The 19025-nt window shown below is 41.7% G+C and overlaps 3 protein-coding genes across 6 annotated transcripts in view; 2 read left to right on the top strand and 1 right to left on the bottom strand.

The window, feature by feature from the left end:
- Positions 1 to 476: 476 nt before the first annotated feature.
- Positions 477 to 8915, bottom strand: wrnip1 (WRN helicase interacting protein 1). 2 transcript variants are annotated; one of them, XM_054767362.1, is made up of 7 exons: positions 8090 to 8915; positions 7755 to 7949; positions 6831 to 7069; positions 5741 to 5964; positions 4501 to 4656; positions 4337 to 4416; positions 477 to 4269 (listed from the first exon to the last, which is right to left on the bottom strand). In XM_054767362.1, exons 1-7 carry the CDS (start codon positions 8723 to 8725, stop codon positions 4000 to 4002), a joined length of 1800 nt encoding a protein of 599 aa, XP_054623337.1. In that variant the 5' UTR covers positions 8726 to 8915; the 3' UTR covers positions 477 to 3999. The 2 variants fall into 2 exon arrangements, with proteins under 2 accessions (XP_054623337.1, XP_054623338.1); XM_054767363.1 differs by lacking the exon at positions 4501 to 4656.
- On the top strand, positions 1130 to 2523 carry LOC129176879 (chymotrypsin-like elastase family member 3B). Its single transcript, XM_054767366.1, has 7 exons — positions 1130 to 1263; positions 1329 to 1500; positions 1563 to 1688; positions 1773 to 1909; positions 1989 to 2131; positions 2204 to 2356; positions 2441 to 2523. The coding sequence occupies exons 1-7, from the start codon at positions 1227 to 1229 to the stop codon at positions 2456 to 2458; spliced, it is 786 nt and encodes a 261-aa protein (XP_054623341.1). The 5' UTR covers positions 1130 to 1226; the 3' UTR covers positions 2459 to 2523.
- Positions 8830 to 19025, top strand: part of LOC129176874 (myosin light chain kinase family member 4-like) — a 27160-nt gene continuing 16964 nt past the window's right edge. Inside the window, exons 1-3 of one of the 3 annotated variants that reach the window (XM_054767360.1) lie at positions 8830 to 9007; positions 9354 to 9616; positions 10240 to 10412. In XM_054767360.1, the coding sequence (XP_054623335.1) occupies positions 10287 to 10412 (126 nt within the window). In that variant the 5' untranslated portion in view covers positions 8830 to 9007; positions 9354 to 9616; positions 10240 to 10286. Of the gene's footprint in view, positions 9175 to 9353; positions 9617 to 10239; positions 10413 to 14079; positions 14565 to 19025 lie in introns of those variants that run through there. The other 2 variants (XM_054767361.1, XM_054767359.1) reach the window with 2 other exon arrangements.

Raw genomic sequence — 19025 nt, 5'->3', positions numbered from 1 at the left:
TGTCTTAGCCCATACTGCACTTTTTAGAATGACCTAATCCTTTGCTTAAAATGTGGTCTTAATAACGACTTACTTGTCTTAATTGATGCATACATTAAAAAAAACAAAAACAATATGGCTCCTAACAGGTTAATCTTATTACATTTTTATTTGGATTTTATTTTGTCAATCCGCAAACTTTACGATTGAAAACACTAAAACTACTTAAAAGGCAAGGAAAGGACACAAATAGTTAAATGAGAAGTTAATAGCTCTGAATTAAATGGTTTACAAGTTAAATAATGAACATGTCTTAGCAGAATAAGGCCAGTAGGAGGCACCAAATCAACGTGACATAAAACACATGATTACCAATTAGTGTCCTGGCGGTGTGCAATTGAAATATACATTAAACCAAACTAAATAGTCCATGAAATGTCAAACATAATACTGTAATGTGTTTCTATAGTCATGGCAAAAAATGCACATATATATATGAAATCATGTACATTGTCATTATTGCCATCATATTTCACAGTTATTTTGTCCGGAACTTGACCCCAACATACAACAAACTACAGATTTCAAGGTTAAATATTTGAATATTTTTATTTTACATTGCGCCTTACTTTCAGGCTCTTTTGCTGTAACAATCCGTAATTAAGCTCCAATTAGTTACTTGTAGTAATTCATGTTTAATGGTGAATTGAGAAATACTGTTTTTTTCCAAGACATGCTTTCTCACTCAGCCAAATCTTTCCTTTTTTTTAAATGTCATCTCCTCACGATGAACGTGCAGTAGCTGACAAGTCATCCAAATGCCGGCCAGAGGAAGATATCAGCACCACCTGGTGGACATAATTAGGCCTATAACTAGAGGACATGTTTATAGTACATATCCAAAGGTTATGACTTAACTACTCAAACTGGGAGTTTGATGCTTAATGTGATTGATTTAATAGTTCAGTAATGGACGGTATGACCTGAATTACCTGTTGAAGGTATAATAAATAATATATCCTGTAGAGTATATATATTTGTTTGCCATGCTAGTATTCACATTTAGTATGAAGTGTCCATATTGACCCTACAGTAAGGTTGTAGGTAAAAGGAAATACCTGCATTGTGTTGTTGTTGGGAACAGAGCGGTCCGAGCACCTGGTTAAAGGGGGCAAACTCCCAGGCTACTATTGCCATAAATAGCTGTGCATGACACAGTAAGCCTGTTCTTTTGGCTCAGTAAGAACATGGAACTGGCACTCGTCCTCTTCCTCCTCACCACTGGTAGGTTTTAAACACATTTTGTTTTCAATTTTAAAAAATCTGACTTTTGACTCATCTGTCTGAAGTGTCCAGCTGTGGGGTTCCCAGCTACCAGTCCAACACCGGCCGTGTGGTCAATGGGGTCGAAGCTCGTCCGTACAGCTGGCCATGGCAGGTGTCACTGGAGTCCTTCTACCCAACCTGTGGAGCAACCCTAATAGCTCCAAACTGGGTCTTGACTGCTGCACACTGCATCACGTGAGCCTCCTTTGAGAGATTTACACAAATGTTCTCAGCACTAACTGGGGTGATTCTTGCAGCTTCCACACATACAGAGTGGTTCTGGCTGAGCATGACATGAGCTCGGATGAGGGACCTGAACAGTCAATTCGGGTGGAGAAAATGATTATTCATCCGAAATGGAATGACAACTGTGTGTCTTGCGGGTTAAGTTATCATCCCTTTTGAAGACCACATCTGGATTACTGTAAGGCAGCAGTTTTCAGGTTAGTTTTTTATTTTTTTCATAGGAATGACATTGCCTTACTTAAACTGGAGCAGAGTGCGGTCATCAATGATAAGGTGCAGCTGGCTTGCCTACCAAAGCAGGAGGAGACCCTCGCCCACAAACAGCCCTGCTATGTCACAGGCTGGGGTCGCCTCTACTGTGAGCTAGCCTACACCCATGTTTAAAGTCAATCTCTACAATTACGGTATCTTCCTAAATTGTGTTCCCTTTCTTAAAGCCGGTGGGCCCCGAGCTTCTACATTACAACAAGCTCTTCTCCCAGTGGTGGGCCACAGCATTTGCAGTCAGAGCGAGTGGTGGGGCAACTCGGCCAAAACAACCATGGTGTGTGCAGGAGGGGACAGCAAGTCAGCCTGCCATGTAAGAGGAGGGTTTTTTTTGGTGGGTGATGTAACAGAAAGTAGGCAGTGCAGCGATATGATCATCTTGCAGGGTGACTCTGGAGGCCCTCTAAACTGTAAAGGCAGGGACGGCAGATGGTACGTCCAAGGAGTTACCAGCTTTGTAGATGGACGAGGCTGTAACACTCCTCGCAGGCCCACAGTCTTCACCCGGGTGGCTTCCTTCATCCCTTGGATCACGCAGGTCAGAACCCTGAATTACTTGTACTTAATAGAACAAACAATATAACATTATTTTTTGATGCCTTCTTCTGTTCTGTCTTTGCAGATGATGGCCGAAAATTGATTGGTTTCCTGTATAATAAAAGAACACAACATTAATTTAGTTTGTCTTCTTCTACGCTTACTGGACACATTACAGTATGTACACCTGTATCACCACACTCAGCTCTTTTATCCTTCTGCTGTGGCTGCAGCTGGTTTATGCTTTTGTGTCGTCACTATGCCGTCTCTTCTGATGCCATCATGAGCCTTTCAAAGTTCTGTGCAATTCTGCACCAAAGTGCACTATTTCACATCGACTCGGTGAGAAACCATGATGCTGGTCAACTATTTCGCTTGTTAGCTTCCTTTGTCATTAATGAACGACTGCAACTAAAGCAACATGGAGAGATGTACTGTAACTGGAACTAAGTGATGTGGTACAAAACTTGTATTGTGAAAGTTAATCCAAAATCAGTGGGCAAGGCTTAAGAAACATGACAAATTGTCAGAAGGCAACAGGTGTGGCTCGTCTCTTCGCCGGCAAGACAGAAAAGGAATGGAAAAATATGCATGGGAACTATATATGTAGTGTTACCTTCAATTTAGTGGTTAAAATAGGTTTTGTGGCTCCAAGTGGGTTTTGATTTGGTGGAAATGGCTCTTTTGATGCTAAAGGTCGCCGACCCCTGACCTATAACATATGGTTGCTGTATCAGAATTTGACTTTACAAATAAACTAATGCTCATTTAATGATACAACCGTAACAATACAACAATACACATAATGTTAAATTAATAGCTCTATGTCAAGCATTTCTTTAGATAGGCAGAATTTTCAGTATGGCTCTTTGCATTGGATCTACAGTCATAGAAAAAATGATTAGACCACCCTTGTTTCTTCAGTTTGTTGTTCATTTAAACTAAAGGTACCTTTGTTTGGACAAATATAACAATGACAACAAAAATAGCTCAAAGTTAAATAATTTTTTTGGCAGTACAATGCTATACTTACAATCATGTCAGAACTTAAGTGATTTTGGTTCTTATCAAGCAAACCATGGAAGTTGCTAGATATCAGCTCTTAAATTCAACTCTTATGAGATATATTTGTTATCATTATATTTGTCCAAACAAATGTACCTTTAGTTGTATCGGGGATGAAAAAGGATCAATAACCTGAAGTAACACAGGTTGGTCTAATCATTTTTTCCATGACTGTATGTCGCGACCCCATGATTATGTCTGGTGTCTTGAAAAAGGTAGGAAATGCTTAAATCAGTCAATATGTATATTTTTTTCAACTTGCAAGATTAAGAAAAAACAACATGCCTATGTGTACATAACAAAACTGTATATTGGTGAATATTCCACACACACACTATCAAGAAGTTGCAGCGTCTGTATTAGTTATATATGTGACTGTGTAGTTTATTCTGAAGTTATGTGATTCTCCATTAAGACGAGTAGACTGGAGATGGATATAACTTAACTTGAAGGTATACTGTCAAATGTTAATGGATGTAATGTTCAGTCTTGTTTTGCCTTACAAGGACGCAACAGAAGCCGATGAGCAACTTTCAGTCATTCCACTCACAGTCCCTTCCCAATCTCCTACAGAGAATGTCATGGCCCTGAGGGTTTCCAGCTGAAGAAGTCAATCCCCTGCAGCTTTTCAGGCAAGTACTCCTGCTCCACGGTGGGATCGTACGTGTAGCCTTTGCCGTATCCCAGCTGCTTCATGAGGCGGGTGGATGCGTTGCGCAGGTGGAGTGGGACAGGAGGCAAAGGGCCATTGTGGTTCCTCAGACAGGCCTTCACGTTATTGTAGGCCATATGAACCTCCATGGATTTGGGCGCTCGTGAAAGATAGACCACACACTGAGCCAGATTGACCTGTTGAACAGGAATAGAATAAGGAATAACAATAATCTTTTTTTTTTTTTAACTCTTGCCAGCCTACCTCACATTGAGGCATCCCAATGAAGTGACACGCCTGGAAGGTGGACACAGCTTGAAGAAGAGCAAGGGGATCTGCAAGACCTGAGAATGAAAAGAGAAGCACATAAAAAGGCAGAAAAAAATCTATTTACATCTGCTCTACTGTACATTATTTATCTTTCATACCCACGTCCTCGCTGGCAAAGCAGACAAGCCTGCGAGCCACAAAGAGCGGATCCTCACCGCCTTCCAGCATACGCCCCAGCCAGTAGAGGGCGGCGTTTTCATGGGAGCCTCTCATGGACTTATGCAACGCTGAGATACAGTTGTAATGCTCCTCGCCTTTCATTTACACACACACAAACACACCCTGTTACATATTAACGCTACTTAGTCCAACACACTCAATGCTGACGTGATGAGACCAACTCATAAAGAAGTGTAGGTTTTAATCTGAGCCATTCATCAAGCAGGGAGAGAGCTTTTCATCACTGTGTAAAAGTGGCACCAGTAAATCTCCATGTTTCGGGACAGCTGAATGTTATGTAACGGGACAACTCGGAGGGCTGTGTGTTCTCCACAGACGGTCATGACAAAGGACTATCAACTACTTATTTGTATTATGTAAGGCAATAAGATGGGTTTCAAAATATCCATCCATCCATTTTCTATACCGCTTCATCCTCCATTAGGGTCGCGGGGGCATGTTGGAGCCTATGCCAGCTGATTTCGGGCGACAGGCGGGGTACACCCTGGACTGGTCGCCAGCCAATCGCAGGGCACATATAGACAAACAACCATTCACACTCACATTCATACCTATGGACAATTTAGAGTCTCCAATTAACCTCACCTGCATGTTTTTGGGAATGTGGGAGGAAACCGGAGTACCCGGAGAAAACCCACGCGCACACGGGGAGAACATGCAAACTCCACACAGAAATGCCCAATCTTCAGGCTGTTCCTGTATTGGCCAATGTGCTAACCACTAGACCACCGTGCGGCCCGGCTTCAAAATATGATTAAAAATATTTCTCCAGTATTCACCCAACCTTATATGACATTGAGTCCTACATATTAAGTGGGATATCCAACCAAAGGCACATGCATGTTGCCTCACACTTACAGTATAATAAGACATTTGCCACTCGGGAGGAGCTGAGGGGTATTGCATATTTAATTTCAAGTGGAACAATATTCCGAAGGTGTTTCTAAATTCCCCTTTGCTAGATTTAGTTAACACTGTATTTGCGCCTCAGACATCATAAATGTGATAAGATGATTTGCTTTGTGAAGCAATAGACACCACAGGAACTTCAGAAACTTCCCTACTGATTCTGATGTTTTGAAAAAGCCCCTGCCTTTTGTGGGGCATCTGTGCGATGAAGCACACGGATTAGCGGAACACATGACAGGAGCAGCTTACCGGCATTGTCGTAGAGAATATGAGACCTCTGGAGACCCTCCTTGACGTGTTCCTCCTTCACAACTATTTCCTGCGTGGAGCTGTCTGGTCCTAATGGACTTGCTTGGGTCAAGCCAGCCTGAGCCTGAACAGCCAGCTGCAGACTGTTGAGCCCTGCTCGCGCATCACCGTCGCAAAGGTAGGCAATGGTGTCCAGAGCTTTTTGCTCGATGTAAACCTTTGGCCTGAGAACACATCGATACATCATATTTAATAGTTACTGTGGGAGCAAGGGTCCCAAGCAAACAGCTCTATACAAAAATACACCTGACAAATAAGACCTCTGATGTCGGAGCCAAAGACATCTCATCCTACTAATCTCATACTGTCATTAGCAACAAGCCCCCCAGAGGGCACCACTGTTTATAGTGCAAGCACCTCACTTGCTGACAACACGAGACTTCTGTGTTTGTGTTTTCTGTTTACTCCAACCTTGGAATGGACAGTTAAAGCTATGGAGAAATTTCAATTGAATTTCTAGAAACCAAGCGGTCCTGGATGACTACATTGTTCCATAAACCTGATTGGAAATCTACTGCAGACTCAGTCTACAGTGATATCAGCACAGACATACAGTATACACTACTGACAAGGAACACAACTGATCCAGTAAACCCGACACCTGACACGGCACACTAGGGTTGTTAAAGGCTGCTCTAGACTGGACAGACGTTTAGGACCACCTCAGCCTAGTGCAAGTCCAGCCTTTTAATGTGGACATGTGTGATTTGTGATTCACTTCATTCTTTCCATGCGGGGCAAACAATACGGTCAACAAATCTGCCTGACGCTTGGCATCACATTCCATGTGGAGCCAGCAGCCATCCTCACACTCGCTGTCTATGACTTGTGCGTAAATCTGATCTGTCAACACATCATACAGCACCAGAGCCGAGGGGATTGTGCTGGCTCCCGCTATACACTCCTCCCATAAATGATCTAACCAGGCCTTGCTAATCCACAGCAACAGAAGACGAGAGCACTCCACTAAAGAATTTTGATTTGTGCTGCGTTATCCAGTCAGGAGCAAACACCCGCGAGGAGCACTCACTCGTTTCTATCCGTTTGGTCGGTGTTTTTGGAACGGGCTTGCTCCTGTTCCAGCACTCTGATCCCGAGAGCAGCCACGGCCCTTTCCAGGATTGAGCCCATCGCCTCGACTGAGAGCTTCTCGAGGACGAGCACCCTGCACCTGCTCAGCAGTGCGGAGTTCACCTGGAAGGACGGGTTCTCTGTGGTGGCACCGATCAGAGTGACAGTTCCGCATTCTACGTGAGGAAGGAAAGTGTCCTGGAGGGAGATGTGACAACAGTGACCAACTTCTGAGGTGACATAATTTCAACGGTGAGTATTTCTATCAAAAACATTACAGGACAAGCTATACAGTTCTGATTCACACAGTCAGAGAAGTATTTATGTAACAATATATTCTTGGGGCTGTTTGTCTATATGTGCCCTGCAACTGGCTGGTGACCAGTCAAGGGTGTACGCCGCCTCTCGCCCAAAGACAGCTGAGATAGGCTCCAGCATACCCCCACGACCCTAGTGAGGATAAGCGGCATAGAAAATGGATGGATATTCTTGGGGCAGCACGGTAATATTGTGGTTAGCACGGCTGCCTCACAGTCAGTGTGAATCTCTGTGTGGAGTTTGCATGTTCTTCCCGAGCATGTGTGGGTTTTCTCCGAGCACACACTTGGAGAATCTAAATTAAATCGTCCGTAAGTGTGATTGTGAATGGTTGTTTGTCAATATGTGCTCTGTGATTGACTGCCGAACCATGATCCCAACAAGGACTAGCGATATAAAAAACGGATGGATGTATTATATTAATGTGGCTGTAGTTTGCGGTGGTGTAGAACAGCCCTGCAACATACTGCTAAGGCTCTTCCAGCATGTTTTTACATGGTCGCTAAATAACAACGAAGAACTTCATGAGGAAGAAAACAGACTGTTGTGTGTGAGAATATTTCACCTGCTGTAATTTGTTGAAGCGATGAATTTCATCGACAAACAGGATGGTCTTCCTCTTGCACAGCCGCAGTTCGTTCTCAGCCTGTTTGATAACCTCTCGCACTTCGGCAGTGGAGGAGCTGGTGGCAGAGAGCTTTACAAAACGAGCCGTGCCTTTCTTCTTACTGGTGCTGGCTATGATGTGAGCCAGAGTGGTCTGTATTAAAACACATACAGCATTCATAAATTGAGACGATCTAAAATGACTCAAGATAATCAAAAATAATTCCATATAAAACATGGTGATACATAAGCATATTCCATCTTGCACTAATGGTGATGACGTCAACAGAGCACCTTTCCGCATCCCGGTGGTCCCCAAAGGATAAGAGAGGGTATTTCCTGAGAGTCCAACATGGACCGCATGAGGGTTTCTTGGCCAACAACTTTACTTTGACCAAAGTATTCTTCCAGCGTGTTTGGTCTAAGCATCGCCGCCAGTGGTTTGTTTGACGTTAACAGTGTCCGGAGGCTTAAAGTCTGTGCAACGTTCAATGTCTGTCCGTCACTCTTCTTCCGCGTTCCCAAGGATACGGCTCCAGGTTCGGCCGGCAAACTTCGCTTAACTCCCTTATTGCCACCGGGTTGTTTGTTGGCGAATGAAGCGTTTGCGTGATTTTGAAGCGACACTTTCCTCTTGTTTCCGGGAAACATGGAAAATACCCCCAAAGAGGTGGAGGGCGCTGTCGGGTGGTCACCGCTGCCGGAGAGGTGTGGCGATGCTTCGGTGCAAAACTTCTTCATAGGCGGTCCGCCGCCGTCCGTCAACAAACTGCTGTCAGTGTCGCTCTTCAGCAGACACATGTCGAGGTGACCGTTAATAGCGTCAGAGTTATAGTATTTAAAACAAACCGGACACTGTACGGAGCCAGGTGGTGTGGCTGGCGTGTCGCTCGCCATCTTGCTTCCACTTAACTTTGGACCCTTGGTCATGTGACCAAAACACTATTAAACTTTGCATTGTTTTATCAGAATTGTTTTAGAGGACATGAAGGAAAATAAATTGATGGGTAAAAATAAAAGCAAAAAAGGCGAATTTTTGCTAAACCTTTGCGAAATCTCTACAGATCTTTACAATAAGATCATTGAACTTCCGCTACTTCCGTGGTCAGAGCGGATGTTTACGTTGAAACTTCAAATTAAGAGCAGCACATTCGATTAATTTCTGATATGACTGTTTAGGACAAGCAGTGCACACTAGTGAAAGAATCTGATGTATGGCTAATCAGTGTGTTACCTTTTGAGTACCAGCAACACTAGGACCGGATTATAGCATTTTATTTTCAAAAGACGAGCTACATAACGGTAGTCTACAATTGTGCAGTGTGATGGCCAAGTGGTTAGCATGTTGGCCACACAGTCAGGAGATTGGGAAGACTTAGGTTTGAATCTTCGCTTGGGCATCTCTGTGTGGACATTACAAAAATGCCTCCTTGAAAAAAATCATACTAACAAATTGCTCTGCGTTACTTTCTCTCTGTTCATATCAACGCATGCTATCGCCGTCCAGTGTGTGATGAAGATGGCTGCGACACTTACTTTTTTTATGTGTGTTCCACAGCGGATGAAGATGGCTGCGACACAGTTATCTTCATAACATACACAACAATGGACCGGCGCATTGATACGAACGGAGAGAAAGTAACACAGAGCGATTTGTGAGGTCTGATTTTTTCGAGGGGGCATTTTTGTGATGCAAATGTATTACTCTTTTAAACTCATATTATTTTGACAAGCCAAACTCTTTACTTAAGTGGCCCCAGCAACTAACTGGAACTACGTTCCTCTTCCCCGAAATCTGACCAGACCTGGGCCAAGTGGGGGGTAAGTCTTCATGTACAACTTCATGTCAAAAAATCCCTTTAAGTTCAAGGGTAATGGGACGTTCCGGTGTCATATAATATCAACGCAAAATGCCGTTTTGGATATTTCCTCATAATTTGTGAAATATTATAAATATATAACTCCTTAGTGGTAAATCTGGTATGTATTGTTGGTGAAGTGTGAGCGTCCCTTTAAAGTAATGAAAATACTCCAAGTCCGCGGCGCTGGCAGGTGCATTTTCCAATTTATTGTTAGTATTCACTTCCTGGACAAGTGAATGAAGACTGAGGAATGCGCTACAAGCAGAAAATATAATGTATTCTATTAAAATCAACAATTACATGAAGTAGACGACTATAAATACCTAGTTACAGTGCTTGAAAGTGAAACTATATGTGTTAAAATCCTTTTATGACAAATATTATTGTCTAGTTTCAAGTTGTACAGCAATAAACATAGGCGCAACAATAATACTCAATTTTGTGTGGTTAATTAGTATGCCAGGAGGTTGAGATTGTGGTAAAAAGCATGGCATACTATAGCTACAAAATCAATACAAATGGTGATCATATGGTGCCATTTTCCTTATACGTGCAACAATCCTTGCCTATGTTTCTGCTCAGATTAAACACCAGGGTGGGAAGACAAGAGGAGTCAACCCAAGTGGAGAATGGCCAAATTTAAATCAGTTCCTCAGTGTGTCAACAGCAGAAACATGACCCGGCCCGCCTTCTTCCCTGACTTAGAGAAAGTGAAAACTATGCGTTCCTTCTGGGAGATGAAGTTGGAACTAGAGGTATCCATGCAGTTCATGCATTCTTACAAAAATACAATTAAGACAGTACTTATCGTGGAGAATAATTTACAGTATGCACTATGAAGGCAAGTTAACCAGGAGCACCAGTAGAGGGGGCTATAAAGCCAAATTCAAAGAACATCACTGCTGGATTTACTGTTTTTTTGTTTGTTTGTTTGTTTTTTTAACAAGAAATATGATTTGTGTCACTGGAAGACCCATTTGGCCATTAATGAAAGCACAACTATACTCCATGAAGCCTCTAAAATGTGATGTTCTTGTTCTAAAAGGTTTATGTTTAAGCAACTTATACTACACTGTAAACAAAACATGCTTAATAATCACATCAATCTAGAAATGCACGCAACCCAATGGAAAGAAAACTCAAGTATGTTTGACCCAGCATTGATAGGATGCTGTACTTTGTTTGCAAACATACAATATATGTTCATATTAAACATTAAACTTTCTGTCTGTTGTCATGCCTCAGTATAATCCTGCATGTGTTTTGTTTGTTACATTTGGCACTGTGGTCATACAATAATAGCTCGGGTTATTTATTTCCACCAGTGTGTGCACAGACAAGAAGTCTTGATCCTCCAATGGCAATTTGTCCCTGAGACACAGATTTTCATTCAGTGGTGTGAAAATGCGTTTGCCCCCTTCCTGATTTCTTAGTTTATTTTGCATGTTTGTCACACATAAATGTGTCAGATCATCAAACAAATGTAAATGTTAGTCAATGACAACACAGCTGAACACAAAATGCAGTTTTTAAATGAAACTTTTTTATTATTAAGGGAGAAAAAATCAAAACCTACATGGCCCTTTGTGAAAGTGATAGCCCACTAAACCTAATAACTGGTTGGGCCACCCTTAGCAGCACCAATTGTAGTCAAGCATTTGCGATAACTTGCAATGAGTCTCTTACAGCTGTGGAGGAATTTTGACCCACTCATCTTTGCAGAATTGTTGCAATTCAGCCACATTGGAGGGTTTTTGAGCTTGAGCACCTTTTTAAGGTCATGCCACAGCATCTCAATAGGATTCAGGTCAGGACTTTGACTAGGCCACTCCAAAATCTTCATTTTGTTTTTCTTCAGCCATTCAGAGGTGGACTTGCTGGTGTGTTTTGGATCATTGTCCTGCTGCAGAACCCAAGTTGGTTTCAGCTTGAGGTTATGAACAGATGGCCTGACATTCTCCTTCAGGATTTTTTGGTTGACATCAGAATTCATTGTTCCATTTATCACAGCAAGTCTTCCAAGTGCTGAAGCAGCAAAACAGCCTCAGACCATCACACTACCACCACTATATTTTACTGTTGGTATGATGTTCTTTTTCTGAAATGTACTTTTACTCCAGACACAAACCTTCCAAAATGTTCCAACTTTTGCCTCGTCAGGCCCAGAGTATTTTCCTAAAGGTCTTGGGGATCACCAAGATGTTTTCTGGCAAAATTGAGACAAGCCTTAATGTTCTTTTTGTTCAGCAGTGTTTGTTTTATCTTGGAACTCTGCCTTGCTGGCCGTTTATGCCAACTGTTTTTCTTATGGTGGAGTCATGAACACTGACCTTAACTGAGGCAAGTGAGGCCCGCACTTCTTTGGATGTTGTTGTGGGGTCTTTTGTGACCTCTTGGATGAGTTGCCAACACACTCTTGGGGTAATTTTGGTTCACCCCTGTTCCATGTTTTCGCCATTTGTGGATAATGGCTGTCACTGTGGTAACACTGGAGTCCCAAAGCTTTAGAAATGGCTCAGTAACCGTTTCCAGACTGATAGATCTCAATTAATCTGTTATGTTTTAACAGGAGGTAGGGGACCATCACTTTATCACACAGGGCCATGTAGGTTTGGATTTTTTTTCTCCCTTATTAATAAAAAGTTTCATTTAAAAACTGCATTTTGTGTTCACTTGTGTTGTCATTGACTAATATTTAAAATTTGTTTGATGTTCTGAAGCATTTAAGTGTGACAAATGTGCAAAAAAAAAAAGAAATCAAGATGAGGGCAAACATTTTTTCACACCATGTCAATTAGTGCACTTGAGAAGATGCAAGGAAAAAGAGAGGATTTCACTAATAGCTGCATCGATACCGGTAGTAATGCTGTTGTGATGAGATCAACTTTATTCATCCAATATTCCGTAAATTCAACAGTTTGTATTTATTATAGCAGTAAATGTTGTTATGAGTAGTGATCAGGTTGGCATATCGGCGATACCGTTACTTTGTGCAAATTAGTCCTAATGTGTCCAGTAAATTGGAATACAACCATTAAAATACAGTGTTCCAAAAAACATATACACACTGTAATAACTGTAAACTAATTATTATAATTTGTTTAATTTTCAAAATGCAATAGAATTTACAAACATAATTTTATTTTTTTGTCACTGCCTTTTCTGACACTGACGTCCCTTCTGGTCCCGACACTGCTGGCAACCCGAAGCAATGGAATCGCACACATCACGAAACAATTCTATTGGTATCTGCGTGAATTCACGTTTTAGGTATCCCCATAAAAAGAACTCTAGTGTTTTCATTTTAAATCCGCTTTTAAATATGGAGCTATGGAAGTGCGAGGCTAGCTGGTCCACACTTGCTAGTGGGGGCTGGCTAGCTACCGCGGTTCAACACTTTACGTCCTCAAATAAACATGTTACACTTACAATCACTTGTTTCTTTCAAGTACTACAAGTGGGAAGTGAGTAAACATACGATACATCTAGCAAGAGAGCAGGAAAGCACACAACAGCAGAAAATTAAATGAAACAATTTAGCAGCAGTGCAGTTGTAAACCACGTAACAATGGGAAGAAAACAACTGTCAATAGTAAACTAGCAAAAATATGGAAAATATAGTACGAACTGCTACACTGTAAATACGCAACTCGCAGACGTCCACAACCCGGAAATGAAGCGTTCCGTCAACGTACTACGTCACGACATGCGTCACCACGTCCGTCACCAAGTCAAGGGGCTTTCGAGTGAAGATGGGTAGGCTTTACAGAGTGAGTTTATCATGTCACACACCCATCGCTGGCACCTGTTACTATTTTGTCACAGCGCCAAACCAGCCGTCATTTGACTCTTAAGTGCTGATAGGAGTGGTTGAATTAACAGACAGGCTCTCTTGCACGATAGAGGAGTATTAATAATTTGGACGCCCCTTGCATAAGAAGTTTGCTGTCATCCTCTCAAAGGCGTCACTTGAAACTCCGTTAGAGGAAGGATGAGGGGAAATGTCAGAGCCTTGGCGAACATTACGACCATTTGGGACACTTGGCTCGTGAACCACATGTGTTTGTTTGCATCCAACATCAGGCAAAGGCTTTGGGATTTACTCTGTTTTTGGAGGAGTGGCAGAGCATCATCAGCTGAAGCCTCACAGGTACACACGGACATTTGGACACTGGACTAGTCAACGGTTTTGGAAAAGTACTTAGTTTTAGAAGTATTTAGTTATAGTCACCCCCCCCCCCCCCCCATTTGAAATCGTAATTAGATTACCCATTACTGGAAAACAATAGTTCCGCCAGTAGTAATGCTGTTATTGTTTTTCACCTATTAGTCATCTAACTTGACCAACCAATTGTAGTCACAAGTTAGGCAATAGAAGTTTTATTTCATCCAACCAGTCGGCAATAGGGGTGTAATGATTCACCTATTACATCGATTTGTGTATATTCCTATGATCCAGCTACATCGATCTGTGATCGGCAAGTTGCCATTCTGGGTGACATATATCAATCTAACATCGTTTAAAAGGTAATCAATCGATTGCATTGATACTTGGAAATAATGCATTGGATTTAAGCATGGCTTTATATGGATGTTTTTGTTTTTATAGCACTTTTAATGATAAAGACTTTAAACATTACCCGATTCCGTCTGCCTGCCCGGCAGAGGACAAGCCGGTGAGCGAGAAATAATTAAGCCACCATTGCGGTCCAGTGTGTGGAAACACTTTGGCTTTTGCAAAGAGGAAGATGTTCTAAATAAGTCGCTCGTTGTTTGTAGGATATGTAGAGTAAAGTAAAATATGGCAACATGACAAATCTCTCCAACCACCTACTATGGCGCCATGGGTTTTCACACAACGCTGACCGTCCAGGTACTTCTAGTTCCCGCTACAGCAGCAGCGCAAGGTAATGTCAGCTCCTTCTGCACTTATTGTACTTTTATTGAAAATGTATTTAGTATTAAAATGAGAGCAGAAAAGGTTAACCTCCTGTTAATTCAACATGAAGTGTTGGTTGCACTTTATTCAAATAAAATGTGAGTGCATTTGCCATGAATTGTTTACGTGTTTGGTTATATCCATAATTAATTTATACTTGATCCCCTTACAAAAACCAACAGGAATCTAGGAAACGTTCACCTTCACTGTCCAGTATTTATTTCACAGCCACGCTGGTTGAATTGTTGTCTAAAAAGTTACTGAATACTGAATCGATTTAAAGTTACTGAATCGTTTTGGATCGTATTGTTCTAAATGAACCAATATCGTCCTTGAATCGTATAGGCAATCACGAATCATGACACAAATAGAATGGTTATTAAAACGAATCGTTACACCTCTAGTCGGCAATAATAAAAAAAATATAACGAAATATATTGTTATACAATTATACAATTACACCATGGATTAGGTGATGAAGACCAAGTGATTTATGGTTGAAATTTTCAGTTAAGTATTTTAATACGCATCCTGTATTGGCAGTTCAGAATTACTTCATATAAACGTTACCACCACCTACAAGGCTGAAGTGGAACCAGAATTTGACTACTTTCCATTTTTGTTGTTTTTTTCTCTCAAGTTCTGGCTTGTCCTGTTGGGCATCTTAATCATGCAGTATGGGTGGACTGTATTTTTATTTTTCCGTAAACACATTTACTGAACAGCAGGTGAATCTGGTATACGTTTCCTCTTCAAACTGTATTGCACTTTTATTTTTAAAGCCACCGAAGAGTACATGGTTTAAGAGGGGACAGACAAAGAGGAAAGAAAGACAAAGTGATAGAGAATAGCAGTGGTCACATGAACATTCACTGGGATTGGGAGAGAGGTGAAATGCAGCATCGGATGATGAGAGCGTCTATTGTAGTGGTCTCCAACGTTTTTTCTTGTGAGAGCTACTTTTACAAAATGAAAATGGCCAAGAGCTACTCATTTTTGTATCATTTAGTTTCATAGTTTATTTCAACCCAAACAAACCGAATATGCTTGTTTTACCAGAACATGAACAAAATGCTGGCATCCACAACTCACATTTTGTATTTTTCAGGATGCATTTCTTTCTAGTGTTCTCACATGATTAACTGAAAACCTGAATGAAAAGCATTCAGGTTTGCGATTGGATGTAATCAAATTTGTCACTTGGGGCCGTTGCTGGTAAACCCTGGGGGTGCAACATCGACCCTGTGATCCGGAGGGCAGCACAGGCCCAGCCCTGGGGACCCTTGGGTACCCTATCCCTCCTGACAACCCTGCGCCAAACGAGGACACGCAGCAGACAGCAAGAGTTGACCCCTGCTGAACGGCAGCCCCCCAAGAACCGGTGGGTAGGCCACCTGCCTTCCCCTTGCGGACACACGCAGATGTGATAGTCATCAGTGTAGAAGCTTGTGTGTATTCCCAGTTATGTGTTATACATAGTAACACCAAGACTAAAACGTGATAACAGGGCTAGCTGGTGTTAAAGAACAAGTAGAGCATTTAAATGATTGTACACTACCGCCATCTATTGACTACATTGCCGGTGCGCTTTAGCGTGTAACTCATAATACTGTACCTTATGTTCAGCTATTTTTCACATAGAAAGAGGTGCAAAATAGATTGAATGCCATTAATTAAATACACGCATTCTGGAGTTTTCATTAATGCCGTTAGAGTGTGCCCACCTCAAACAAGCCGCCATCCTCCTTGGCCTCTCTTGTTTCCATTCCTCTTGACATTTAGGAGATCCACATTGACATTTACCACAGCAGATCCACCACTATGTGACTAAGCTCTTCCCATGCGGCCTCCTGCATTCTGTCATTGACCTCAAATGTCCCGTGTAGCATCCTCGCTAGCGTATGGATACCATACCGATATATTAATAGTGCAGCACGAACATGTCCTTCAGAGGAGCACGTGACCTAAAAAGCAGTCAAGACAAAGTTGTACAGAGAAGTTTATCAACTGTGAAAGATAAAAATTATTTGTGTACATGCAGAACTATGTGAACAATAATTGCTTTGTTGCTTTTGTCTGTTTTCCCATGGAATTGCTTTTTGTTTTTTCTCTGTATGTGCCACGTAAGCCGCGTACTAGCCAGTGTTGCTAATGTAGTATTTTGTTACTGCGCTTTGTTGTTGCTTTTTGTTTGCTCTGTCCTCGCATTACTCTGTACCCCCTTAAGTACCAGACAGCTTCGTTGTCACTTTTTGTTGTACCAGCCAGTATTGCTGCCTTTTGTTATCACTGTTTGTTCTTTTCTGTCTTCCCCCTCTCAAGACATATATTAGCCAATGTTAGAACCAATGTTGTCGCTGTTGTTTTCTTTTATAAGTGCTCTTATCTGTCTTTCCTCTTTTAATTAAGTGTTGTCCCATGTTACTGTTTTATGAACATAGTGGTTCTCACATCTGTCTGTCCCCTGTTAAGCTAAATGGGTGATGGGAGACTTGGGGGGGCGTGACACACAGACTACAGTGATTTGTAGCTATAACCAAATAAAAATATAGTCGTCTCTCGCTAAATCGCGGTCTGAACATTGCTCCTTTACTCTCTGGCGGTTTTTAAAAAATGTATTATTTAATAAAGGATCGCTGTTTCGTGGTTGACCATGGCCTTATTAGTAAAAATGTTAAATGTAGTATTCTGTTCACAAGGCGTCAGTAATGTTACAATGATGAGACATTACCTATTACATTACCATCACACTGCATGGAGCATGCTTGTGACAATTCAAGGTAATATTAAAGTATAGTGATAGACATACAGTAGATGATATAGCCATATATATTAAAGTGATACTTTATTTTAATATGCAAATTGGTTAGAAAATAACTTTCAATTTTGCTTGCTATGTCATGTGACCTGCTTTTGGTACCCCTTTCAGAAGACTAACCCAAATGCTATCGGTGTTGTTGTCTTTTATATTACCCTTTATTCTTTCTCTTTGTCACCCATTAAGTCAAGGACTCTTCGATGTTGCTGTTGCTTTTTATTGTCTTTTTCGCCCTGTTCTATCGCTTCTCTGTACCTCCTAAGCAAAGTACCAGTGGACACATTTGGTGCTGTTGTCTTTTGTTATTACTCTTGGCTCTCTTTTACCTCGGTATGTCCCCTCTAAAACTATGTACTGGTCCATAGCATTCCAAATTAATTCCATCACAAATTACAAGAAGAGTATGCTAAACTCACCATATTACAATAATAAATAGTTCCAAAAAGGCTTTGAGACATAAATTGGTAGTGAATCTAATGAATGACATGCATATTTAGATGTTTTAAAATGTAATTATGTCAAATATGTTTGCAATCTGAGCGAACACACAAGATGACTAAAAAAGAACACGGGATTTCTGAGACATCAGTGTGGGGAGTTAAGTTTCACGGCTGGCGCGCACACATTTTAAGTGCACAAGTTTCCGAGAGAAAGTAGAGCCAGCGCTGGCAGGCAGATCGATGTCCGCGAGGCTGACTGGACAGTAGCCACGCAGCTCAGTGTCTCTCCACCTCTCGGGACATTGTGTACTCTGACAGGGAGCCCTCGCTCCATTTTTAACAGATCACACTGACCACTTGCCAAATAGTCTGATACAACAGGAGGTCAAGCAGGTCACTTATGACATAAATGGAGACGATGCCTTTGCAAGTGAAGTAAATAAATGTAGTGCCTTTTAGTAACTTGAAATATGCATTAGAAGTACTCTGTAGGTTGCAGTACAATTTGCAGCCACATTAGCTAAAGTACATTTAATTATGCACCTGCTGCCACACTATCAGCTCGTGTGTGCACACACTTTGCTTAGCAGAGGAAGTGAAAGGGAAGGCAACTGTCAGCAAATGAGTGGTCATGATGCTTTTACTTTATACATTTTACTGTAAAGTGAGTAATACAGACTATATTTGCTCTGAGTGCAAAGTCTCAACAGCCTGAGTCTGCTATGTGCAAGTGTACCTTCTGTTGCAACCAGCGTGGGTATATGATTCTATACGTGCAATGGACTCTGGATTGTTCCATGCACTTGCGACACCAGAAAGTTCCATGCCTCTCAAATTGACAGGACATGCTGCAAATGACCTGCGCTGTCTGTCATCTGTTGGCATCCCAGGACAGGTGTGAGCGTCACTGTCCCTTCCAGCGTGATCAATGGCTGCTTTCACTCCCATCTGTTTCCGTCTCTTTTTTTGCCAGCCATCTTACATGAGTGCGGCCGGGAAGTAGGAATCAAATGCATGGCTTTTTTTTTTTTTGAAAATGAGAAATTAGTGGTTTTAGAGCGAGGATATATATTTGCCCTTAATTTAATAAGAGTTAAGTGTAACTGTATGCTGACTTGGGCTTCCCAACTCAGTCTGCCAAGCCCTGCTCGCTGCACCCATGAGCTCAGAT

This window comes from Dunckerocampus dactyliophorus, chromosome 2, assembly GCF_027744805.1.
Source record: "Dunckerocampus dactyliophorus isolate RoL2022-P2 chromosome 2, RoL_Ddac_1.1, whole genome shotgun sequence".
Lineage (NCBI taxonomy): Eukaryota > Metazoa > Chordata > Actinopteri > Syngnathiformes > Syngnathidae > Dunckerocampus > Dunckerocampus dactyliophorus.
The sequence above is the reverse complement of the archived record's forward strand: the minus strand, read 5'-3'. Positions and strand labels throughout refer to the sequence as shown.